We start from the raw sequence: 25,670 nt of genomic DNA on the forward strand, positions 1-25,670 counted from the left end.
TACAGTATACACACAAGCAATATTCTTTTTTCACACTTCACTGTACTTGGTATTTACTTGTACATTTTGAAGGATATTATTGAGGGGGACGTGTCCCCCCATTCCCCCAAGATCGCCGCCCCTGGAGACGTGTATCAATCTCATTTGTGTTTACTCAGTTTCGAAACGGTGTCCGAGAGGATAGAGAGTGAAGTAGGGATTAAAAAAAAACATTCTGTATTTTTTTTTTTGCAAATCACTTCCTGTTTAGAGCTTAGGTAAGGTTTTACGCACTCTCGGTTTGTAGTCAGTTCAACGTATTTTCATTCAGCAGAATCACCGAACCGGGCCACAAAAGTTCCATTTTTGTAAGTTTTGTGCCGGAATATAATAATTATGTTTTATTACGATTGTGTGTATGTACGCGTGGGGAGTATGATGTGTTTTAATACCATATATTGGAGAATAAAGGTAACTTTATAGGAGGAAGTTGAACAGTCATGCTTTGGACGCTACGACGTTGAAGCTCATTTCGAATTCTTTTAATGGAATTTTGTCTCGAGAGAAACTGGCTTGATTGGCATGAATGAATTAATTATGGATGTCACAAAGTTGTTTAGACCAGCGAAATATAAACACAATCTACAAAAAATCTTGCCCAAATAAAACGTTGACTGTAAAGTACTGCACCACATAAGTCAAATATTAGCTTAAATTCCTCATTGTGGTTCAATTATCTTTTCTCACAATAGAATAGTTCTCTGTGCATCTTTTGTCAGAAAATTTAGGCTAATATCTTTTAAATTGTAATCTTGATTTTCTTGTAGCTAGTTACGTTTGATAATGGTATTAATAACAAAAACAACAATAATAATAATAATAATGATGATAATAATAATAATAATAATAATAATAATAATAATAATAATAATAATAATAATAATAACAACAATGATAATAATAATAATAATAATAATAATAATAATAATAATATTAATAATAATAATAATAATAATGATAATAACGGTGATTATGATAATTATAATAGCAATTTTGTTTACCTAGGAAAGCTTTATCAGCATTAATCCTATTTTTTCAGAGGGCCCTGTAATTATAATTAACAAAGGAATTGCCAGGTACCTAACTACACCTGGGTGGAGAGTAACACATGTGGATCAATGTCTTGCCAACTGAAGGTCGTTATTTCATTATTCGAACCCTCAACCATAAGATTGAGAGTCAAGTGAATGAACCACTACACCACGATACCCTTACTGATTCTGAGACAATTTATTTTCTTCTCTACCAGAACTCGATAACACCTTCAAAACTGGACAGTCATGGCCTGGGCAGAGAGGAGAGGTCTGATGGTGCTTCGTGTATCCTTCTCTTTGCTAGTCCTCAGGCAAGCAGCATCAGTCACACCACCACCCGTCCAGGAATATGGTGAGCAAATCTCGATTGTAATTGGAAATAGAGGGTAGGAAATCGGAGTGGTTGTCTCGTTGTGTAATGAATTTGATCGAACCTTGAATAATATTTCATTTAACGATTTTTTTTTTGTTGTGTTCTTTTTGTATAACTAGTATGTACACGATTCATATTACCAATAATAATGGTTATGATATTTTCCGGTGTTCGTTCCTCACCTTCGTATTTCCATAGGGTCGACAAATTGAAACACAATTATTACTGTGAACTAGGGGCAAGGATTTACATACTGCTCGGGCTACTTTAAGCCAGTGGTCTTCTCTTTTCTTCTACAGAGACTAAGGTAATTGTCTGTGAGAGTCAGTCGACTGAAATCAATTGTGAAAATAGCCTTATCAACATTTGCACTGCTGTCTACGGACGAACGGACAAGACAACCTGTCCTGACGACCAAGTATCAGACACGACTTGTGGAGTAGACGTAGTGGCTGTTCTCGATCGAGATTGTAACGGCCAATCGCAATGCACCGTTATAGCATCGAATGATCTTAATGGTGATCCGTGCAAGGGAACATATAAGTACCTTGAGATAGCCTACACATGCACAGGTAACGTTTTTCTCTCAACTTTTAATTCACATTAATTTAAACAAAAGCCCACATCTTTAATACAATCCGTGACTATGCAACTAATGAATAACGCCATTTAAAATGTTCCGAATTCATCCTACCTCGTTTGACTTTTACTTTAAATAAATCTCCAGACACCGGCACATACACATTAAAGAAATTATGAAGAGAAGAGAAAAAAGCAACAGCAACGTAACAAAATGTAGAAAAAGATAAAAAATAAAAAAAAAAAAAAAAAAAAAAAAAAAGAGGAAGGGGAAGAAATGAGAAGAAGATGACGATGAAGAAAAGAAGAAGAAAAAAAAAACAGGAATATTAAGAACAAGAAGAAAAAAAATGGTAAAAAAGAAAAAAAGAAGAACGAAATTTTGGTTTACGTCTCGTCCTTACACTGAAGTAAGATTTATTAAAAAGTTTTAACGACTTTTTGTCAAGGCTTATGTATTGCATCAATCTTATTGAATTATCAAGATTTCTACGAATGCACAGGTGGTACCAGCAGTTGTGATGCAAATGCAAGATGTCAACACGCTTTTGGCTTTTTCTTCTGCGACTGTAATATTGGATACTCCGACAACGGACACAACTGCAACGGTAGGCAATGATGACTGAATTAATCGGGATGATTGTTTGTAGGTATAACTAAAAAAAAAGCCCTAGCCTAGAATCGTAGGAGAGTTTAGTAACAAGAGAAAAGAGAAGAATAAGGGGAAAGAGAGGTATGGAGGAAAGAGAGAGAAAGAAACAAATACAAATTTGCAAAGGGATATATCCGTACATCTTTTTAGGGTTCCTATAGGAGACGGTGATCTTTATTGTGGAGTTGTCGTAGAAAATGAACTCATGATTGATATAAGAACTAGATACAAAGGTAATAACAGATTTCTGTTTTCGAAAGAATATAATAATTTGACCACCCATCACTATATCTGCTTTCAATCATTACATATATTTTTAGATATCGATGAGTGTACAAGTAGACCAGCCATATGTAACACCAATGCTGCATGTACCAACACTCCAGGATCTTTCAAATGCACCTGTAATCCTGGATACAGAGGGAGTGGGTCCACTTGTACAGGTAATCAGCTACGGATAATACCTCTATTCGAAAATCAAACTCAATAACGTTTATGTTATGTTTTTAGTTATGTTTAATTAGCATCTAACATGACCATAGAGAAAAGGAGGTGGCGTCTTTTGGAAGGATATTAAATTATCGTACATTTTACTATATAGCGCCAGTGTAATTTTGTCATAAAATTATGTCACACTAACAAATGTCCAGACACTATGAACATGACGGACAAAGAAAGAGGACAAAATAAACAGTTCCTCATTCTACCCTCAACAATTGCTGTGGTAGACAAAGGAACATCCCTTCACTCCTATTATGTAAACATGTGAACAGGTGAATATGCAAGTGACACCTGTTCTACATATTTTTACATAATGGGAGTACTATAAATGGACACTAATTAGCAGGGGTCTGCAGCACCCTCACCCTATCACATCAACCGATGGTCAAAATCCAATATTTCATTGTTCTTTTGGGAGAAACTAGTACCCCATTCACAGTGGTTTTGAAATTTGTAGCGGCGTTGTAGCGGAGCGGCGACACCGCCATAACACCGCTACAAATGCATTCACAGTAGAAAAGTTATCCCGCTGCAGCAGCGGGATAAATATCATGTACCCATTCACGCTGCAGCGGGTGATTTTTATTACCTCCGTAACAAACACGTGTATGCATGGCTCATGACCCGCGAGTGACCCCGATATGACCGGAAATACTTCAGCGCGGGGTTTTAGGGTAAACATGTCAAGTTGCTTTTTGTATCCTCGATCATATTACTTTTTAAAAAAACTAGCATTTTTATTGCTTCCAGTCAGAATATTTTAATTTTTTGAAGTGTGAAATATTTTTATTTGGATAATTATAATATCTACATAATAATAAAATCAATTTGAATCCACTGGTTACTTTATTTCTATTTCACTTTATGTTCCCCATTGCTGGAGAAAAGAGGTCAGTGATAGGTAAGTAAACAAATCACACGTGTTTGTCGCGGTGTTATAGCGGAGAGCCTTCACACTGAGTAAACACCGCGACAGCAGCGGGACTGTCCCGCTGCTGTAGCTAGGCGAACCTAGCGATAGTTTGTCGCGGCGTTATCGCGAGGCGGTGTTATCCCGCGATAGTTTATAACGGGTCCGAGCCTTCACACTGAAGACAACACCGCGACAGCAGCGGGACAGTCCCGCTGCTGTCGCGGTGTTTGAGGCCACTGTGAATGGGGTATTATACCCCATTCACAGTGGTTTTGAAATTTGTAGCGGCGTTGTAGCGGAGCGGCGACACCGCCATAACACCGCTACAAATGCATTCACAGTAGAAAAGTTATCCCGCTGCAGCAGCGGGATAAATATCATGTACCCATTCACGCTGCAGCGGGTGATTTTTATTACCTCCGTAACAAACACGTGTATGCATGGCTCATGACCCGCGAGTGACCCCGATATGACCGGAAATACTTCAGCGCGGGGTTTTCGATTGTAAAAGGTAAACATGTCAAGTTGCTTTTTGTATCCTCGATCATATTACTTTTTAAAAAACTAGCATTTTTATTGCTTCCAGTCAGAATATTTTAATTTTTTGAAGTGTGAAATATTTTTATTTGGATAATTATAATATCTACAAAATAATAAAATCAATTTGAATCTACTGGTTACTTTATTTCTATTTCACTTTATGTTCCCCATTGCTGGAGAAAAGAGGTCAGTGATAGGTAAGTAAACAAATCACACGTGTTTGTCGCGGTGTTATAGCGGAGAGCCTTCACACTGAGTAAACACCGCGACAGCAGCGGGACTGTCCCGCTGCTGTAGCTAGGCGAACCTAGCGATAGTTTGTCGCGGCGTTATCGCGAGGCGGTGTTATCCCGCGATAGTTTATAACGGGTCCGAGCCTTCACACTGAAGACAACACCGCGACAGCAGCGGGACAGTCCCGCTGCTGTCGCGGTGTTTGAGGCCACTGTGAATGGGGTAATAGTGAATGATTAGAGTGATAATTCAAGATTTAAATATTAGTTGATGGACTGCTTTAGGCCGAAAGTAAATAATCAACAGATTATTTTAAATGGATCATGACTTTGCTTTGTTTTTTGTCTAGATGTCAATGAATGTAAAGATGACATCGACAAATGTAACGCAAATTCTGCATGCACGAACACTCCCGGATCATTCACATGTACCTGTAATGAGGGATATACTTTCAATGGAACAGGTTGTATCGGTAAGCAGATATTTTCCCCATTTATTTGTAACAGACAAATTTATGGTTTATAGTGCTTATTTTAGTATTTTAATTCGTTTGTCGACAAATTATTATTCTTTTATCGCTTTATTATGGCGGGAGATATTGTGAGAAATCGGCAGTTGTGGTGGCAGCTGTACATTGCCACCAATATTGAAACTCACGATGAATAAATCATGACAACTAAAAATAGCAGTTAAAGCAAAGTGGAGACGTCGTGTTGTAAGGGTTTATTTACTTGACTCGCAACGAAACGGTTGAGGGTTCGAATCCCAGCCCTGCATTAATTAAATGTCCTTTGGCAAGAAATTAGTCAACATTTGTCACTCTCCACCCAGGTGTTGAATGGCTATCCGGTACGGGTAGGTTAGCTAGTGTTGTTTGCTCAGTATTGTGAGCGTCTGTAAAATGGATTTTGTATTTCTTAAAAAGGAGCCGTGAGTAAAAAAAAAAAAAAAAAAAAGATTGAAAAACGCTGCTCTCTGCTTCTCACTAGTCTGATTTTGTTTGTTATTGTTTGTGCATTGTTGTTCAACTGATGAATTATCACGTACTAATTGGATCACCTCGCAACTCTATACGCTATTGTTTAAATACAGAACAAAATTAAAATTCAGTTTAGCTTTTTATTGCAGGCCTACATTGTCGCGAATAATAATGTTTTTGTTTGGTCTTATTATTTCAACCCATTCAGTGTTACCAATACCAACCGTCACAACCATTGGACCATCGCCACCAGCCTCTGGTAAATGACCACATTATTTTGTAAACCACATTAAAGGGTCATTTTTCTTTCTCACTTGCTTCGCTCGCTCTCAAGAAATTATAAAGAAATGTGCCCTTACGTGCATGCATGGCACTTGGCGAGTCCCAGAGTGATGCAACATTTTCTGTGATGAATTTAGGATTGAGGTGGCGCGAAACTTTGTATTTCTTAAAAGTGTGCCGTGAGTAAAACAAAGTTTTAAAACGGTGCTCTTCTTCTACGTCGATACTTGACAGGATCCATAAGTCAGGATATAACGCCAAGGTTGCTGGGATGTGCAGCTGGACCACTATACCGGGGTTTTCCCCTACTCTTATACGAATAGTGCAGTGGGTTCATGACGTGCAAAGGTGGTGACTCTATTCTGTACACGGGGCCTCCAAATCAAATCCTATCCTGCTCTCTCACTAGTCTTTTTTTTAATATCGTTTGTGCATTGTTGTTCAACTAATGATCTGTCATGTAATTGGATCACCGTGACATTCTATACGTTATTGTTTAAATACAGAGCAAAATTAAAATTCAGTTTGGCTTTTCATTGCAGGCCTTGATTGTCGCGAATAATAATATTTTTGTTTGGTATTATTATTTCAACCCATTCAGTTCATCCAATGACAACCGTCACAACCATTGGACCATCGCCACCAGCCTCTGTTAAATAACCACATTAATTATGCATAAATAATGAAAATGCGCATCTTTGCTAACTTTATTGTACGCATAGCTTTACGGGTATACATTTAGAGCCCGGAGCAGTTGTCGCCCGATCAAATTCATTATCCCCCATATGAAAGGGAATTTCATGACTATATGGTTAAAGAATAAACACCTTCAACTATTCAAGTAAAATGTCCAAATGGTTTCGAATCATGTCTATATTATATATATTTGTTATAATATATCTCAGATACATCATCCACAGACTCCATTAGTCCAGTGATCCCAGCCGTCATCGTCGTCGTTGTCGTGTTTTTGATTGTTGCTATCTCTGGAGTCATCTGCTACAAGAGGAGGTACCATTTTCTATGTTGCTCTATTCTTAGTTGTTTTCCCGTATAATTTTTTATCATTCTTATTCCCATAATTTGTTCGGAAACACTTAGTTTTCTTCTCAAAATTAATGGAAAATATCTGGTTTACGGTTGGGTAGTGTACATAGATGATCTGAGAGAGAGAGAGAGAGAGACGGGGGAGGGGTCGTGGCATGGGGCTAATGTTGATGGCAACAAAGGGAGGGAGTCTGGAACAGTATAGCCAAAATCGATTGATGTGGTACAGAAACAAACAGAGAAGAAGAGCGAGGTGTGTGTGTTTATGTGTGTCTGCGTACGGGTGTGCGTGTGTGTGGGAGGGGGGGGGGGGGTGAAGACTTTAATCGTAGTTAATTTCATCGTCTCCATTATTTATTCCCTCGGATAGGACTCATTGTATATGTACAACAATTCTGTTTCTTTATAGAACTTCCCTAACAGGCAATGCAATAAATAAAGACCATTAACCATTTTTAACTGAACAAGGAGACTCATCGTATATTCTGCCAAACTCTTGCTTTAGTATCCTTTTATAATTCATGTATCTTTTGACGTTATCCTACCTTTCCTTCTTTCCTTCTTCTTTCTAGACAATTATCTAGATCAAAAGATCGGGACCCACACCTTGACGCCCCAACAACTGTTCTCAACCCAAGCTTCACGACCTCCGCTATGGACCAAAACGATAACACAGAATGTGTAAATCCAATAGAGGGCGCTTCAAATGTTGCCATGCCCTTGTCGTCTGAGGACAATCAACACAACGAGTACTTCGAACTTCCCACCTCTGTCCCACCCACCAGACAGGGTAACATGGTCATCTACAACGAGGTAGGAGAACAGGACTACAATGTCTTATTTGGAGGCAAAGAACAAGGAGATTATCACGAGTACAACCTACCAGAAACTGCAGAGAAAACACAAAGCGGTCCTTACCAAGATCTTATGAAAGACAGAATAAAGGAAGCAGTAACTTCCCCAACGGACACTTTGTTAAAAGGAGTTGAACATGCATTGAATGATGATAATGATAAGATCTTTCAGCCTCAAAATAAAGGTGCTCCTACCGAAAGGGACAGTCACGCATATCAAGATTTACGTGAAGACGATAGCAACTACACTTCTGTACTCCGAGATGACGGTACACCTACGAGTCCCGGGGCTAAACATTTTGTTCCAGCAATGAACCATATTTCCAAGACGCAGACTTTACAGGATCAGGATGAAGAGTACACCGAACTTCCATCTCTAGTCTCACCTACCAATCATGACAACGGAGACATCTACAACGAGTTAGGAGAACAGGACTACAATGTCTTGTTCGGAGGAAAAGAACAGGGTGACTACCACGAGTACAACCTACCAGACAGTGCACAAAAAACACCAAACGGACCTTATCAAGAGCTTCTTAAAGGGAGGAAGCAGGATCTTCACTGTCAAACGAAACGTGGCATTCCAAATGAAACAGTCGACCAAGGATATCAAGATTTACGTAAAGATGAAACCGACTACACCTCCCTTCACCTAAATGCACAAACACCTACGAAACCTGAAAGCAGTAGTTCTGTTGCATCAATGAATAATACTTACCAGGCGCTTCAGACCAGTGGTCCTGATTACGCCATCCTGGAGCCAAATACGAATAACCCATCTCCTGCATATCCTAAGCCTGGTTCACTCCCAAACAATGACTACCAATCTCTCGCGAAAAATGAAACTGGCTCCGATGATACTGCCCGTGGATTCGATCAAGGCGGAGAGTCCATGAAACAGGAAGCGTTACAAGATAACACATACCAGCACCTAATAAAAGATGACAACTCTCCCGAATCTATGAATGGTAACACCGAGGCAACGGAACAGGACAAGGATAGCACATATGACGTGCTTCAACATGGCCCAAAGACGTCCGGACACCCGCCCTCTAACGGGTATGGTTCTTTGGGTATGACAACTGAGACTGGAGATCTTGATAACGATTATCCCGGCGCAGAGCCAAAAGCGACATCCGATTATGAAGTTCCGAAGCAGGACATCTCCGAAGAGCCTTACGACCATCTCCAGCGCAAGGAATTGTCAGAAACGTCACCTATCAATCCAGGTATAATGACAGACAAATCTGCTGATGGCGATGATTACGAGAACCCTAGTGGTTCCCTTGTAGATGAGACAAACAACTATCAGACCTTGGACAACCGTCAATATCAAGGAAACGAGCAAGACGGTGTCGATGAAGACTATTCACATCTCCAGAGGCCCCCGGAAAACACGGTCTCCCCGGGTCGGACCGGCGCTTCGGATATGGGCAATCAGTACGGGAAGCTCAACTTCGCTTATGACTCGAAATGATAGTACGAACATACCAAGGAGAAGAGAAAAGTGAAGATGATATTTTGATTCTCGTGCTCATTTATGACAACTAAGTAGAAAACATTTTGGTCACCATGTACATGATTTAGTACGGTAGCTTTACGGAAATGACCTCTCGCAAGTTTAAACAGAAGAGATTTAAACTGCTATATTATCATCGAATAACACTTAATAATATGTAAACGTTTCTAAGAAATATGAGTGGTAGAAAACTGAAAAAAATAGCCAAAATCTGTGATAATTATTTCCCTGTTTTTCATAAGCAGATATATAGAGAGCAAATCATATCGACCGAACTCGAATTCAGTTGGACACAGTCTGGTGCACACTCTTTGTTGTGTGCTTGCTCCCCCCCCCCCCTCTCCAAAAAAGAAAAAGAAAAAGAAGATGACTCTGAGCAACAACTTTCAAGGACGCCCTGAGATGAGAGCAAATAAGTTTACATCTCAAATAATAATATCAATAGCTACTTTAATATTACGCACGGATCGCTCCTAGGGAATGCTCAAAACAGACATTCATACTATAATCTAATGTAGGCTAACATTTCTGGGCTCATGATGGCCTAATTACCCCCCGCCCCCCCCCCCCCCCCCCCCCCACACACACATGCATCGCTACGAATTTCTAAAATATAATAGGATTTCATCTGAGGGTATCATCGATGTATGTATCAGCATTGTCCAGGTTGGACACATTGGCGGAATTCACAAAGGAAGTTTGTAGACAAAACTAGGTTTATGTGCGTCATATGACGCGTTTTGACGCATTTCAGATCAAGGTTTGTCTGAACCTTGGTCTGAAACGCATCAAAACGCTTGATATGACGCACATAAACCTAGGTTTGTCGACAAACCTCCTTTGTGAATTCGGGCCAATACGGCGCCATATTCCTTTGTCGGGCAAGAACAGAACAAAGAATGTGCATCAGAGTGCGTCCAACTGAACCCCAGTTTGGTAGATATGTTTGTACGACTGCATGGTTCTGTTATTGTGTATGGTAAATGAGAAATATTTATCACTGATTTGGGATATGTAAACCTTTTCACTCCTCCAGGTTGTCCCAATTTTTCACGTATTATTAAGTGCATATGTTATGATATTATAGGGGTTGAAATATTGCCTGTTGCAATAAGTGGAAGTTTCCTGCCTATTTTTGTTGACGAAATGACAACTGATTGGCATAATTATGATACTACAAACTTATCTTAATAGTTGCACTTTATACATACATTCTGAAATGTTTCTTGGGTTCATCGATTTGCACTGTATAGAATAATATTAAAGAGCGGTGAAGGAACATGTTCATCTGAATTATCTGTATATAAATATATAGTGGAGACACAGAATAGGTGACATTCTATTTGTGACATTGTATGAAATATATGTATCGATGTTAACATACGGCAGCTGTTAATGTTGTAATTGTTAATAAAGTTGTGACGATAGTGATGTCATTCATTGTTAGCCGCATTATTTACCCCTTGTAATTATTATTTGCCAACTGGAACATGAGTGGTAGGGAGTTGAAGAAAAATATAATAACGAGAACAAGAAAGCGACATAGATGAGTGGTAACAGAGTTACATTTTGAAATGAAGAGATTGATGAGAAAGAGAGAGAGAGAAAGGGGGAGAGAGAGAGAGAGAGAGGGAGAGAGGGAGAAATCATTAATGAACATCAAGGCTTACATCATGGGAAATATAAATGACTAAATGCGTCAGCGTGTTCAAAAGGGCAGTTGATGCAAATCAGAAATAGAGCTGGGTGAAAAGAGAGAAAGGGGTACCTTTTTTATTGGGGGGGGGGGGGGGGATATGAAACTAAAATACAAATTGACAGACGAAATGTATTTTATATTTATAATATTAATTACGAAAAGGCTATATGTCCGGCCAGATATACAGAATTGTCTGCTGTCTGGAAATACAAACATGTATATACAATAAAATCTACGTGCTTGCATAATAACATCATGACGCACAATGTTCATTTTCAGAAAGGTTTCATGCTTTGTAACAATACAAACAATTAAAAAGGAAAAGTTTGCGGACTAAATCAATGATCTGTTTGATTACAGAGCAAGAAACTTTTTATTTTTTTATTTTTTTCGTGCAAGAAATGACCACAGAGGGATTAGGAGGAAAAGCATGTCAAGGGTCGATCTGTCCACGTCCGAAAGAATTATTTTAAATCTTTCATCTTCTTTTTAAGAAAGAAAGAAAAATGGAAAGAGAAGAAAAAAAAAGAAAAAGAAAAGAAAGGTGGAAGGAATGAAGAAAGAACGAAACCAAATACGAATCAGAAGAGAACGTAGTTCATATAGTTTAAAGGGCGAACGAATCTCTTGAGCTGTGATCGCAGAATATTATTTTTACCGTGTTCATTTCCTCAATTTCATGCTATTAATCCTGCTCCAATAAATTAATTTCCTTAGCAGAGTGAAGTTAGTTCTAATATGTTATACTGTATAGGAATGTATTTTGGAGGTTATCAGACAACTGTTGTGGTACGTACAACGACGTTGAGAAGCGAATCGTCACCAAATTTGATTCTTACAAAGCGGTCGTCTGCATAATGGTCTACTTGGAGAAATATACCATTGCCCTTGGTAAATGAATAAGTAAATCATTTCGAATTTGTCTTTCAAGGCAAAAGTAGGTTACTACACCACGTTACTTTCGTAATACGGAGTAAGCCACATATAACTCGACCATGCAAGCAGCTTGATTGTAAAGGGTGGGTGATGAGCCGATTTATTTGTTGATCATCATTTAATTTCCTCAATTTCATGCTATTAGTCCTGCTCCAATTAATTTATTTCCTTAGCAGAGAGAAATAGTTCTTTTGTTAAGGAATGTATTTTGGAGGTTATCAGACAACTATTGTGGTACGTACAACGACATGGAGAAGTGAATCGTCATCGAATTTGATTCTTACAAAGCGGTCTTCTGCATAATGGTTTACTTTGAGGAATATACCATTGCCCTTGGTAAATGGATAAGTAAATCATTTCAATCTCCTTCAAACAAGTACGAAGAGACAGAGAGACTGGGGAGAGAAATGGAATGAAGAAGGGAAAACAAGAAAGGAAAGTAACTAAAAGAAAAGGAGAGAGGGAGAGAAAGAGATGAATTAGAGGAAGAAAAGAGAGAGTCAGGAGAGAAAGAAAAGAGGGAGAAAGTGCATAGCATATAGAAAAAGGTTTAAAAAGTTATTGGGAGTAATTACAAATGACCGATTCACAGTGAGTTGAGCGAGTGAAGTTCCGTACCGATAAACCAACTCACATCTCCCCAGGCACTTTACTGGATGTTCAATTCTCATTTGTATGGTTTGAGGGGCGAACCAGGGAATATCGTTTTGTAAACCGCTGCCTGTTATGAGCATTATCGTGTTGAAGTACCCATCCGGTTCAACGCATTCTCTTTCAGCAAAATCATCGAACCGGGCCATTCATACGATAAGAGCCATTCTTGGAGGGAACACAAATCGAACGTTGAGTTTCATTTATAACGATAGTGTGTTATTATATGACTGTGTGTTAGTACGTGTGAGGAGTATGAAGTGTTCTGATATAAGATTGTGCAGAATAAAGGCTACCTTATAGGAGGAAGTTGAAAAGTCATATATTGAACGCTACGATGTTAAAACTCTTTTTGAATGATTTAAATGGGACTATCTCTCGAGAGAAACTGGCTTGATTGGCATGAATGGACTACATGTAATTATGGATGTCACAAAGTTGTTTAGACAAGCAAAATATATTCCAAATCGACGGAATCTTGCATGAATATTTCGTTCACTGCAAAGTACTTCAACATTTTGCAAAGTAAGTCAACTATTTGCTTAACTTCCTCATTGTGTTTCAATTATCTTTGGTTACAACTTACTTCTCTGTGCATCTTTTGCCAGAAAATCTTGCCTGATATCTATTGCCCTGCAGTCTTGATTATCTAGTTGCTAGTTAAGTTTGATAAAGATATTAATAACATGAACAACAACAATAATACTACTACTGCTAATGATAATATTAATAACGATAATAATTATTTTGATTATAATTAAAATAGGAATTGTATTTACCCAGGAAAGCTTCATCAGCATCATTCCTGTTCTTCTAGAGGACCCTGTCATTGTTATTACCAAAGGAATTACCTGACACATGGGTGGATAGTAAAACATGTGGATCCATGTCTTGCCGAAGGTCATTATTTCATTATTCGAACCATTAATCATAAGATTGAGAGTCAAGTGAACGAACCACTATACCACGAAACTGTTACTAATTCTGAAACAAATTATTTTCTTTTCTACCACAACTCGATAACATCTTCAAAACTGGACAGTCATGGCCTGGGCAGAGAGGAGAGGTATGGTGGTGCTTCATGTATCCTTCTCTTTGCTAGTCCTCATGCAAGCATCATTAGTCACAACTCAGGAATGTGGTAAGCAAATCTCGCTGGCCTTTAGAAATAGATGGTAAAAAAAATCACAGTGGCAGATCCAGGACTCTGTCAAGGACGGGGAACATGTTCTCTTTTGTATAGGTTACTCGATGTGTAATACATTTGATGCATCTTTTAATACTATTTCATCAACGGTTTTTAATCGTTTACAACTAGTATATTCTTAATACATATGGCCTATAATAATGGTTATGATATATATCCCATGTTATTCTCCCATCGCATTAGTATGTCCAAAAGGGTCTGAATGGAAACACAACTATCTTAAACTGTGAACTAAGGGCGAAGATTTACATAATGCCAGGTTACTTTAAATATAAGCTTGAGTTTTGATGATGATAGAAAATAAACTCTCACAGAATCCATCAAAACTTACACTGAATGTTCAAGAGTACAAATAAATGGTAGAAAACATATAGGGGGCTGAGTAATGAGCATAGAAAGGTGAGGAAATCAAAGTAAGAAAGCTCGACACAAGTCACTATGTGCAGATGGGAGTTGTGATTTTTTTCATAGATGATTTCCAGCAAGTTTTTGTGAAATTGTTTTTATTTTACTGGTTTGAACAATCAATCTACTGCAGGATTAACAATCCCGAATAAATTATAGCCACGTTCTCTCGACATACGATGCCGCATACCAGAGTTCAAGATTAGCTTTAATTAAGCCAGTGGTCTACTCTTTTCTTCTACATGCAGAGAAGTTAATTGTCTGTGAGAGGGTTACTACTGAAATCAATTGCGGAGAGGGCCTTATCAACATTTGCACTGCTGTCTACGGACGAACTGATAGCACAACCTGTCCTCACCAACAAGTATCAGACACGACTTGTGGAGTAGACGTGGAGGCTGTTCTCGGTTCAGATTGTAACGGCCAATCGCAATGCAGAATTACAGCAACGAATACCCTTGCTGGTGATCCGTGCCGAGGAATACATAAGTACCTTGAGGTAGCCTACACATGCAAAGGTAACGCTTTTTTCTGTCAGTTCAGTTCAGTTCAGTCTATCAAAAAAACAAAAACATACAGAGCCATTATGACGAACAAACATGATCCAAGTTGGGACCCCAAAAGCTATGCTTGTGAGAGGGGCCCTTGGAAGGATGGACCTCCTGATACCGGCGGCTCGGATCTCAACCTCTAATTCACATCAATTCTATGTTAAGAATAATTAAACAAAAGCCCGCATCTTTAATTCAATCCGAAATCACTTCTGGGTTCTCAAAGACACCGCCATCTCCTGCCACAACCGCGCCATGTGAATACTTGCCGCAGTTTAAGAAACTCCGATCATTTGTCCCTTCCACGTTGCAGAACCCAGCGTTACAAACAATCGGCAGTTTCCTCTCTTGTTCGTTTGCTAAATTCGATCAACTGAAATCTTGTTAGATCTGTTTTATGTATTGTCATTTTTCGAACTCTCTCCCTCTCTCCGTCTCTCTCTCTCTCTCTCTCTCTCTCTTCCTCCCTTTTTCTAGCTCTTTCTCTCTCCTTCTCCTTTCCCTCCTCCCCTCTCCCACTGTTTCTCTATTTCTGTCTTGTATTTCCTCTTCTCAATTTTCTGACAATGTGATAATTACTCATTAATAATGTTCACCAACATGTATAGGTCATTGACATTCACCAATTTTAAACAGTATAATAACAATTCCATAATGGCATTCTTAGTCATGTAGCATTTGACATTTCCGCATTATGTGCATTTTACTTTTACAATGCTTCATTAAGCTGAATCAACTCAATTCTCGTTCAATTGCTTACATTTTGTTTTTGTCATGAATTGAACTCTCTTTTTTTTCTTCTCGTTATCCTTTCCCTCTCCCTCTCTTCCACTTTTCACTCTTTATTTCTTCTTTCTTCTCTCCTTCTCCTTTCCCTCCTCCCCTCTCCCACTGTTTCTCTATTTCTGTCTTGTATTTCCTCTTCTCAATTTTCTGATAATGTGATAATTACTCATTAATAATGTTCACCAATATGTATAGGTCGTTGACATTCACCAATTTTAAACAGTATAATAACAATTCCATAATGGCATTCGTATTAATCTAACTTATAACTTAGAACCAAGGCTCTTGCCTTTTTGTAAATATTTTGTTATATAATTCTTCATCTTTTATTTAGTGTAAAATACCAAAGCTTTGTATATAAGCGCAGAACACATTTACCCTAGATGTAGAATAGTTTGTAGCTTAGGTATGAATTCACTAGTTATTCATATTTATTCATTACATTCTCATTTATTGCTGTGATACTTTTTGTGTGTTAGTGGTACTAGACACGATTAGCATTAAATGCTATTTTCTGGTCCCATTTATCCTTTCAATGTTAATTAATCATTCACATTTGATTGTTATATTGATGTACTTTTTTGTTTTGGATAATAAACTTCAAACTCAACTCACACTCAAACTCAACTCATTTGACATTTCCGTATTATGTGCATTTTACTTTTACAATGCTTCATTAAGCTGAATCAACTCAATTCTCGTTCATTTGCTTACATTTTTTTGTCATGAATTGAACTCTTTTTTCTCTCGTTATCCTTTCCCTCTCCCTCTCTTCCACTTTTCACTCTTCATTTCTTCTCTCTTCTCAATTCACTGACAAACTGATTATCACAATTTTATAACTTACAATCTTTTTTTTTTTTTTTTTTTCCTTCATACTTTAAGTTATTACTGAATTTTTAATTCAACTGTTTTTAATGCATTTTGATATGATACAATGTGAGCAATGTAATTTAACTTATTACTGAATTTTTTAATCTACTGTTTTTAATGCATTTTTATATGATACATTGTAAGCCAATTATTGTTAGTCTTTGGACTTTTTATTTGGTATATTTGTAATAAAACCGAAATTGAATGAATTGAATTGAATCCGTGATTATGCAACTAATGAATAACGTCATCTAAAATGTTCCCAATCGCAATCATTAAGTTCACCCCTACCTCGTTTGACTTTTACTTTGTATAAATCTCCAGACACCGGCACAGTATAATACTAATATAAAGTAATTATGAAGAGAAGAGAAAAAAAGCTACAAAAACCAAACAAAATGAAGAATAAGAAGGGAAAAAAAGAGGTAGGGAAAGAAATGAGAAGAAGATGATGATGATGACGAAAAAGAAGAAAAACAACAAGATGATAAGAACAATAAGAACAAAAAGAAGAAGAATGAAAAGAAGAAAAAAAAATCATTGGTTACGTCTCGGCCTTTAATACACTTATTCGTTTAGTTTATTATTTTCAATGTTTATTTTCTTCAAAGCTCATGTATTGTATCATTCTTATTGAATTATCAAGATTTCGACGAATGTGCAGCCGGTACTCACAGTTGTGATGACAATGCAACATGTCAAAACGCTCCAGGCTCTTTCATCTGCGTCTGTAACGTTGGATACACCGGCAACGGATTCAGCTGCACTGGTATGAAACAATGACTTGGATAATTGCATTGACAGTTTGTAGCCGGGTTAAACGAAAGTCCAACCTTATTGGCAAATGACAGAAATTATTACGATCAGAGAAGGAGCCATTTGAAAGCTTGGGAAAATGGTAAATAAAATTTTAAAAAATTGTTATCGCTACGATTATTGGAATTTCAAATTGATTCGGTAATATCACTTTGAGGCAGAACAAAGATCTTAAATGTTCCAATATACAAAATTACTAAAATTTCAGTTTAAAAAACTGAAGAAGAAAAACAACAAGATGATAAGAACAATAAGAACAAAAAGAAGAAGAATGAGAAGAAGAAGAAAAATTCATTGCTTACGTCTCGGCCTTTAATACACTAATTCGTTTAGTTTATTATTTTCAATGTTTATTTTCTTCAAAGCTCATGTATTGTATCAATCTTATTGAATTATCAAGATTTCGACGAATGTGCAGCCGGTACTCACAGTTGTGATGCAAATGCAACATGTCATAACGCTCCTGGTTCTTTCTTCTGCGCCTGTAACATTGGATACACCGGCAACGGATTCAGCTGCATTGGTATGAAACAATGACTTGAATAATTGCAATGATAGTTTGTAGGTTGAACAAAAGTCCAACTTTGCTCTCTCTACCGAGTCTACCCCCATATCGCTATTTATTACCAAATTAACCTGACAGAAATCAGAACAATCAGAAAAGGAGCTTTTTGAAACTTTGAACGAAATGGGACATAACATGAACAAGTATAACTGTTGTCTCTACATATTGGAATTTCAAATTGATTCCGTTATATCACTTTGAGGCAAAAAAAAAGTTCTTATTATGTTCCAACATACAAAATGGCTAATATGTCAGTTTAAAAAAAAGTGCATGACTCAGGAGGGGTTTTTCTTTTACAAGGACCTTCAATAAAATGCTATCCATAATATTAATGTATTTTGAATAGTGCTACAAGGGAGAAAGCGCTCGGGAGAAAAACGGAAATTAATGATTTTCTTTGTACACAGCAATCGGGAGAGTTGTTCATGGTTGTCACAATCCACTGACCAAATTGCCAAGTTAATATTCGCATATGTTTACTGATCTTATATTTCAAACATCCATACCCTTCCCCATTCTGTTTTTTATTATTAATCTGCTTCTATACAACTCATTTAAAAAGGTAGGATTGCCCTTTAAAATCAGCAGGGAGAATCTGACTGTTTTACTAACAAACTAGATACACTGTCTTTGAAAGAATATAATAATTTGAACGACCTTTATTATCACTAGCTCTGCTTTCAATCATTACATATTTTCAGACATCGATGAGTGTACAAGTAGACCAGGCACATGTGACACAAATGCTGCATGTACCAACACTCCAGGATCTTTCAAATGCGCCTGTAATCCTGGATACAGAGGGAGTGGGTCCACTTGTACAGGTAATCAGCTACGGATAATAGGCCTATTCGAAAATCAAGCCCAATAACTTTATGTCTTTAGCATCTGACATGACCATACGGAGAAAAAAAGAGGTGACGTCTCTTGCAGGATATCAAATTCTCGTACCTTTTACTATAACAGCGTCAAAGTAATTTTTGTCATCAAATTTGATATCGCACAAAAAAACGTCCAAAAGCCATGACGTTTGTCCGAATATTACGTGAGGGTTGTCCGAACAGATTTCGAAATTAGCAGGGGCCTGCAGCGCCCTCACCCCGCCACATTAAGCGATGGTCAAAATCCACTGTGCCCGGAATTTTTTTTATTGTTCTTTGGGAGAAATTAGGTGAATGATTAGAGCGATAATTCAAGATTTAAACATTAATTGATGGACTGCTTTATGCTTAATGTAAATAATTAACAGATTACTCTTTAATCGATCCTTACTTTTTTTCTTCTTTTTTTTAAAATCTAGATGTCAATGAATGTGAAATTGGCACCTCCAATTGTTACGCAAATTCTGCATGTACTAACACTCCCGGATCATTTACGTGCATCTGTAATGAGGGATATACTTTCAATGGAATAGGTTGTATTGGTAAGCAGACATTTTTCTAATTCATTTGTTACATACAAATCCATGGCTTATCGTGCTTTGGTAAGTATTTCATTTGGTTGTCTACGTTATTAAAACAAAGAAATATCGGTTTACAGTGGCATAAAACAATGAAATAAATCGACAGTGGTGGTTGGAGATGTACAACGCCCACAATAAAGATACTGATGATGGATACAAATGTTCTTTGGGAGAAATTAGGTAAATGATAAGAGTGGTAATTCAAGATTTAAACATTATATGATGGACTGCTTTAGGCCCAATGTAAATAATTAACAGATTACTCTTTAATGGATCCTTACTCCTTTTTCTTTCTTTTTTTAAATCTAGATGTCAATGAATGTGAAATTGGCGACTCCAATTGTTACGCAAATTCTGCATGTACGAACACTCCTGGATCATTCACGTGCCTCTGCAATGAAGGATATACTTTCAATGGAACAGGTTGTATTGGTAAGCAGACATTTTCTGATTCATTTGTTACATATAAATTAATGGTTTATTAATAGTGCTTCGTTAATTTTCTATATGGTTGTCCACATTATTAAAACAAAGAAATATCTGTTTACAATGGCATGAGACAATGAAATAAATCTGCAGTGGTGGTTGGAGTTGTACGACACCCTCAATAATGAAACTCACGATGAATAATGCATGACAACTCGCCTACAAATAGCAAAGTGGAGATGTCGTGATGTAGTGGTTTATTCACTTGACTCGCACTGAAACCGGGGTTCGAAGCCCGGCCCTGCATTAATTAAACTTCATTTGGCAAACTATTAATCCACATTTGACTCTCTTTACCCAGATGTTAATTTGGTACCCCGTAGGTTTAATAGCCTGTTTGCTCAGCATTATGAACGTCTGTAAAGGTAGTGTCGAATGTGAATAAACTGTGTGCGGGCAACCCTGAATCCGATAACTGGGGTAATAATATATCTGGTAAACCCTTAGAGACATCTTAAATCTTTGTATATATGTAAAACGCAGAACATTATCATCATTATCATAGTTGTTCCCGTCTAAATTCCCATTCTCCAGTATCAACTTGTAATACTTTTCTCACCTGCCTTGCTCCCTCGAAAATATTTAGAAACCAATGTGCCGTTACGTGTATACATGGCACTTGACGTGTGCCAGAGTGATTCAAAATTAATCTTCTATGATGAATTTAGGATTGGGGTTAGGCGAAACTATGTATCTCTCAAAAAGGTTTCGTGACTAAAAAAAAAAGGTTGAACAACGCTGCTCTTACCTACCAGGTTGTCTCACTAGCCTTTTTGTTATGTTTGTACATTGTTTTTTAACTGGTGTTATCATGTTATTCTACCGCCTCGCAATTTCAAACGTTATTGTTTAAAAAAGAACAAATACAAATTCAGCTTAGCTTTTCTTTGCATGCCTATTTGTCGCGCATAATGATATTTTATTATTTTTGTTTTATTATTTCTACTCATTCAGTGGATCCACTGGCTACCGTGACAACCATGAGCCCATCGCCACCAGCTTCTGGTAAGTTACCACATTAATCAGACAAAAACCTTTAAAACACGGAATATTTGCAAATGAATGCACGAATTGCAATCAAATGTTTTATGACACAAGCTCATGCGACAATTGCTTCGAGTAATTTCCTCGACCACCCGAATTCTGACTTCATCCCTGGAGTCAACACGATGCTTAATACTAATCCTAAACCTTAACCTAAACCTAACATAAAACCCGATTGCAATCCTGACCCTCTCTGAATACTTTTGTTGAAATAGAGCCCGGAGCATATAAATGTTCCAACGGTTTCGAATAATGTCTATCTTATGGGATATAATTTTATCTTTAATAGTGTCAACACATTTTTGTTTTGTTAAATTAGCATTGCTAGAATTTACAGTAGTCCCCAATTTACGAGTAACTACAAGCAAAGGGATTACATATACCTTACTTTAGTACTTATGTTATTCCAAATGTTATTAAAATATGTATTACTATCTTTCTTGCCAATGGTGTAACGGTGTGAAATGTAAAATATGAAATGAATAGAACTGAACTAAATTAAACAATATTCCTGACCATTAAATTGTTACATGAGTCTAAAAATATCAAAATTTTTAATCTACCTAAAAAATGCAACATTGCTTTTTTCAGCAGGTCATCGTGGTGCAGTGGTTCCAGTTGTAGTCGTTCTATTAATTGCTGTCATCCTTACAGCCGTTATTGTTGCAGTTATTTGCTATAGGCGACGGTACGTGTAACCCGACTCTAGTAGCTCATTTTGTTAGTTCCTGAGAAACAATAGTATCATCATTTATACCATTAATTCTTCAGTAGACGAATATTTCCTTCAGTATTCCTTTGACGATCGAAATTATTTACCAGTATCTACCTATAGGCGTCTTATTACAAAAAGTACCTGTCAATTAATAAGTTCACTTGTACATTGCTGTAGGCCTATAGATATTATATCCATGAAACAAACTGTGGTGTAGGCATAGGCTAACCTTCATAAAATGTTCTCCCATAAATGCTTTTTATGGTATCACCGATGTTGAAATTATATCCAGAGGCGAAGGGTATCTAGTAATAATTTCGAGTACATTACAAAATATTGCCACTCCAGGAAGCATGGCTTTGACTTATTCTTGCCCAACCCTTATTACTATCGCTTACATTTGGAAACTAACTTTTTTCTTTATAGGCGATTTTCATCAACAAAAGATCAGGGACCACATCAAACCTCAAAAGAAGTTGCTAACCCGAACTACATGATTGACAACGATCAAAATGAATACGCAGAGTGCGCTAACCCGATGAGTCCGTCCAATACCGCAATCACTACCGGGTCTCTGGAGGATGCCCTGAAACACGACTACACGGAGCTCCATACCTCTGTTCCATGTTCAAACCAAGACAACGTGGACATCTACAATGTGGTAGGAGAAGAGGTCTGCAAAGAACAAGATGAATATCATGAGTACCATTTACCGGAGATTAGACATGATGTTTCTCCACAAGGTCCTTACCAAGACCTTTTAAGAGAAGGGACCTACCAGGAAATTACTACGGGATATAATGTGAAGAAGGCTGTGGTTATTGGTTTAAATCAAGGGCCAGACGATGACAAGATTCCCGTGACTCCAAGCAAATTGAACGAGAACGCATATCAAGATTTATGCCAAAAAGATGATAAAGAAAACAATAGTTACCAGGCTCTTAAGATCGCGGAGCCGGAATATCTGGAGCTTATTGCGGATGACACGTCTCTGGCACCTAAGCAACTCAACGAAAATGACTACGAAAATCTTTAGATATGTACTATGTGATAAAGTTAATATTGTTTTTGGATCTGTAACGGAATGCCACTCGGAGATGGAAGCCTCACACAGCAACAGATACCAACATTTTATCAAAGATAGTAGCCCTGATTAGTCTGTCGCAGATCAGCAGAATTTGTAAAGATCTAAAGACAACATTACCTTTTCTTAATAATGCTGGACCTTGATATTTTTGGCAGGCGCCCTCTAAAGGTTAGCCTATTGCTCTGTATGTTAAGCTAGGGACCCGTCTCTGGTTTAACCACTGAAATGTATATGTACATCACAACAAACAGCGATATCCCTTATCAAGACAACTTCCCCGGATGGGCATCCTCAATCTTTCACTCCAGGGGAGTGTTTCACAAAGACTAAGATCGACTTTAAGTTTGACTTAACTATGGCAGGCTGTTCATGCCACTGTTTACCCTCACCATTTACTGGCTTTGGTCTCTCAAGGGACGTAAAAATCGTGGTCACAAATCCACAAAATTTACCTTTTTTGATAGTTCATCATTGACGGAAACAATGGTATCTAAAGATCATAATTGAGAGACCAGTGATGATAGCAACCAGTGGCATGAATGGCATGCCACAGTTAAGTCCAACTTAAAGTCGATCTTAGTCTTTGTGAAACATCCCCAAGGACTACTACCCAAAAATTCCCCATGACAACTACCGCCAAAGACAATAAACCTCGGACATCTTCCTGAACGAAAACATTCCTACACATTTATTATACCTGGGTTAAGAGAGTAAACTGTAGAATAATGTCTTGCCAAAGGACAGAGTACCGCGGCGGCACTATGTGATCCACGTTCCAACGAAACCGCTACATGATATAGTATTTGAATCGGTGGTGGAATCACTACTATCACTGAATATGGGGTACTCAAGGACCTTGATAGACATTAATTTATAATATGGTGGGTGTTCGAAGAACACCTGAGCCATTCCAACACTTAGCAGATATTCGACAGATTGTATCAAATCTATCTCAAAAGCTTTGTTTTAATGTGTATGATAATCCTAACAATATTAGGTTGAATTGAATTGAAATTTTTCTGCAACATACAAATCAAATCAAAAAGATACAACTGCAGAAGAAGGGCTAACACCGTAAGCACTTGATAGCGATAGCCCAGGTAGGGGGGGGGGGGTGGAAAATGGTGATGGTCACTGATGATGATATTAATGGTGGGTTCTTGTCAAGCGCTCATATCTGTCAAACTTGAGACTTCTGGTGCTACGCAATTATGATGGTGATGATATTGATAATGATAACATCGAAAATGAAAATGGAAATATATTGATGTAAATAATTATGTCTGACTTAGAAAACTAATATGAATAGGCCTATATGGGATTAATCAAATACAGTGATGAGTGTTTATATAATTTATTTAATGATATTAAATATATTAATTCAGCTCCGGGAAAAGATCAAACAATGTACTTTGACAGAAATGCTGTCTTCGTATTAATTTTTATGAATGAAGGGTTTGACATGATTTTACTAAATCTGGGAATGCATTCCATAAATATTGACTATGATGTCTGATTGATTTATGCAGGAACAATCATTAAGTATTTATCAAATGAAAGTTCATGAATTCCGAGAAGGATAAAAATGGATAGTATCATTTAATACATAGAAATTATTTAATGAATCAGGAAGCAGGTTATTCATGAATATAAACATGGAGATCAAACTCTGTTGTGCGTGTATATTAAACATTGTAATGGTCTCATTATGTATAAAATATACGCAGAACTGTCTTCCTTATGATTGTTGTGTACAGGTACAATTTATTATGCATAATTTCATAAAGAAAGAGAGAAAGAGAGAGTAGAGAGAGAGAGAGAGAGAGAGAGGTAGATGGAGGATAAGTTGAGTGCCAGGAGACGAAAACGAAAGATGTAATACGAAATCATGCTATTACTAAATAAGAGAGCGATGTTACCTTTCCTTGAATGAGTATATATTGAAATAAAAACAATTTGAAACAATATCTTCGAGGGCATTTCATAGTCCAGGGGGAAGGGGGGGGGGGGGGGTTCACAAAGCTTTTTTACAATGAAAAATGACAAAAATCAGTGAGAAATCTGCTGATAACCAATCAGAAGCAAGGATTTCAGTAGCTTATTACAAAAACTGTCATTTGTCACTGATGACAAGTTTTTTTAAACGGGGCCCTGATGGTGTCTTCCCAGGGAGATCAAGACTACCCCGAAAGATGCAATAAAACATAAGCTATTGTTACACGAGAAGGTCACTTTTGGAGGCAGAGTTAAGCAAAACAAAACGAAACAAAACCAAAAAACAAAAGTCTGGCACTGATAATGGGAAGTAAAACAAATTCGACTTTCTTTTTCTATATTTGGCATGTATTTCATGTAAATGTTTGCACTTGGTAGATATATCTGTTGGTAGATATATCTGTTGTAGTTGTGCTTTCTGGAACGACGTCACGTTTACGATGACTGTGTAGATACTAATATGGTTTGTTTATCATGTTTATGGGTAGCGGTATCGACTTATTTAAACCTGAATATCGGACTGGAATCGCATGCGATAAATGCTGGGGCGACTATTTAGGAACAGTTATGATATCTTTAACCTTTGTTTTTCTGTTAACCTCATGGAGAGGCCGGAAAGGGCACATTGGTAGCGAAGAGGATTAGCCAAAAGTTTTGAGATGTCTGTATATTGAAGTGGCAAATTAGGTATCTTAGGAGGTTGCTAAGATTTTGAAAGAATGTCCGTGGGGGCAAGGTCATTACGAATTGACAAGTGTGTCATAATTTTTATACAGAATATGTATGAATCATATGTCTTTGAAGTACAAAGTTTGTAAATATGTAAAACCTTTTGGTTCTTGTTCT

General features: G+C 37.4%; 3 protein-coding genes across 9 annotated transcripts; all 3 read left to right on the plus strand.

Annotated features, from left to right (window-relative positions):
• Positions 1-232: 232 nt before the first annotated feature.
• On the plus strand, positions 233-2,247 carry LOC115923111 (L-rhamnose-binding lectin ELEL-1-like). Its single transcript, XM_030983341.1, has 3 exons — positions 233-347; positions 1,289-1,425; positions 1,746-2,247. The coding sequence occupies exons 2-3, from the start codon at positions 1,320-1,322 to the stop codon at positions 2,051-2,053; spliced, it is 414 nt and encodes a 137-aa protein (XP_030839201.1). The 5' UTR covers positions 233-347; positions 1,289-1,319; the 3' UTR covers positions 2,054-2,247.
• A 3,768-nt stretch (positions 2,248-6,015) lies between these two features.
• Positions 6,016-9,803, plus strand: LOC105444335. Its single transcript, XM_011678437.2, has 3 exons — positions 6,016-6,103; positions 7,032-7,137; positions 7,746-9,803. The coding sequence occupies exons 1-3, from the start codon at positions 6,016-6,018 to the stop codon at positions 9,502-9,504; spliced, it is 1,953 nt and encodes a 650-aa protein (XP_011676739.2). The 3' UTR covers positions 9,505-9,803.
• Positions 9,804-13,029: 3,226 nt separating this feature from the next.
• LOC105444674 (fibrillin-1-like) lies at positions 13,030-22,877 on the plus strand. Of its 7 annotated transcripts, none has more exons than XM_030983342.1 (11): positions 13,031-13,357; positions 13,875-13,973; positions 14,693-14,962; positions 17,301-17,423; positions 17,871-17,993; positions 18,737-18,859; positions 19,336-19,458; positions 19,807-19,929; positions 20,938-20,988; positions 21,619-21,715; positions 22,169-22,877. In XM_030983342.1, exons 1-11 carry the CDS (start codon positions 13,315-13,317, stop codon positions 22,776-22,778), a joined length of 1,785 nt encoding a protein of 594 aa, XP_030839202.1. In that variant the 5' UTR covers positions 13,031-13,314; the 3' UTR covers positions 22,779-22,877. The 7 variants fall into 7 exon arrangements, with proteins under 7 accessions (XP_030839207.1, XP_030839208.1, XP_030839202.1 ...); XM_030983343.1 differs by having other exon boundaries at positions 21,622-21,715; XM_030983344.1 differs by having other exon boundaries at positions 13,032-13,357; positions 13,846-13,973.
• The last annotated feature ends 2,793 nt before the right edge of the window (positions 22,878-25,670 follow it).

Source organism: Strongylocentrotus purpuratus, unplaced genomic scaffold (genome assembly GCF_000002235.5).
Source record: "Strongylocentrotus purpuratus isolate Spur 01 unplaced genomic scaffold, Spur_5.0 spur5_scaffold_13, whole genome shotgun sequence".
NCBI classification, from domain to species: Eukaryota; Metazoa; Echinodermata; class Echinoidea; order Camarodonta; family Strongylocentrotidae; genus Strongylocentrotus; species Strongylocentrotus purpuratus.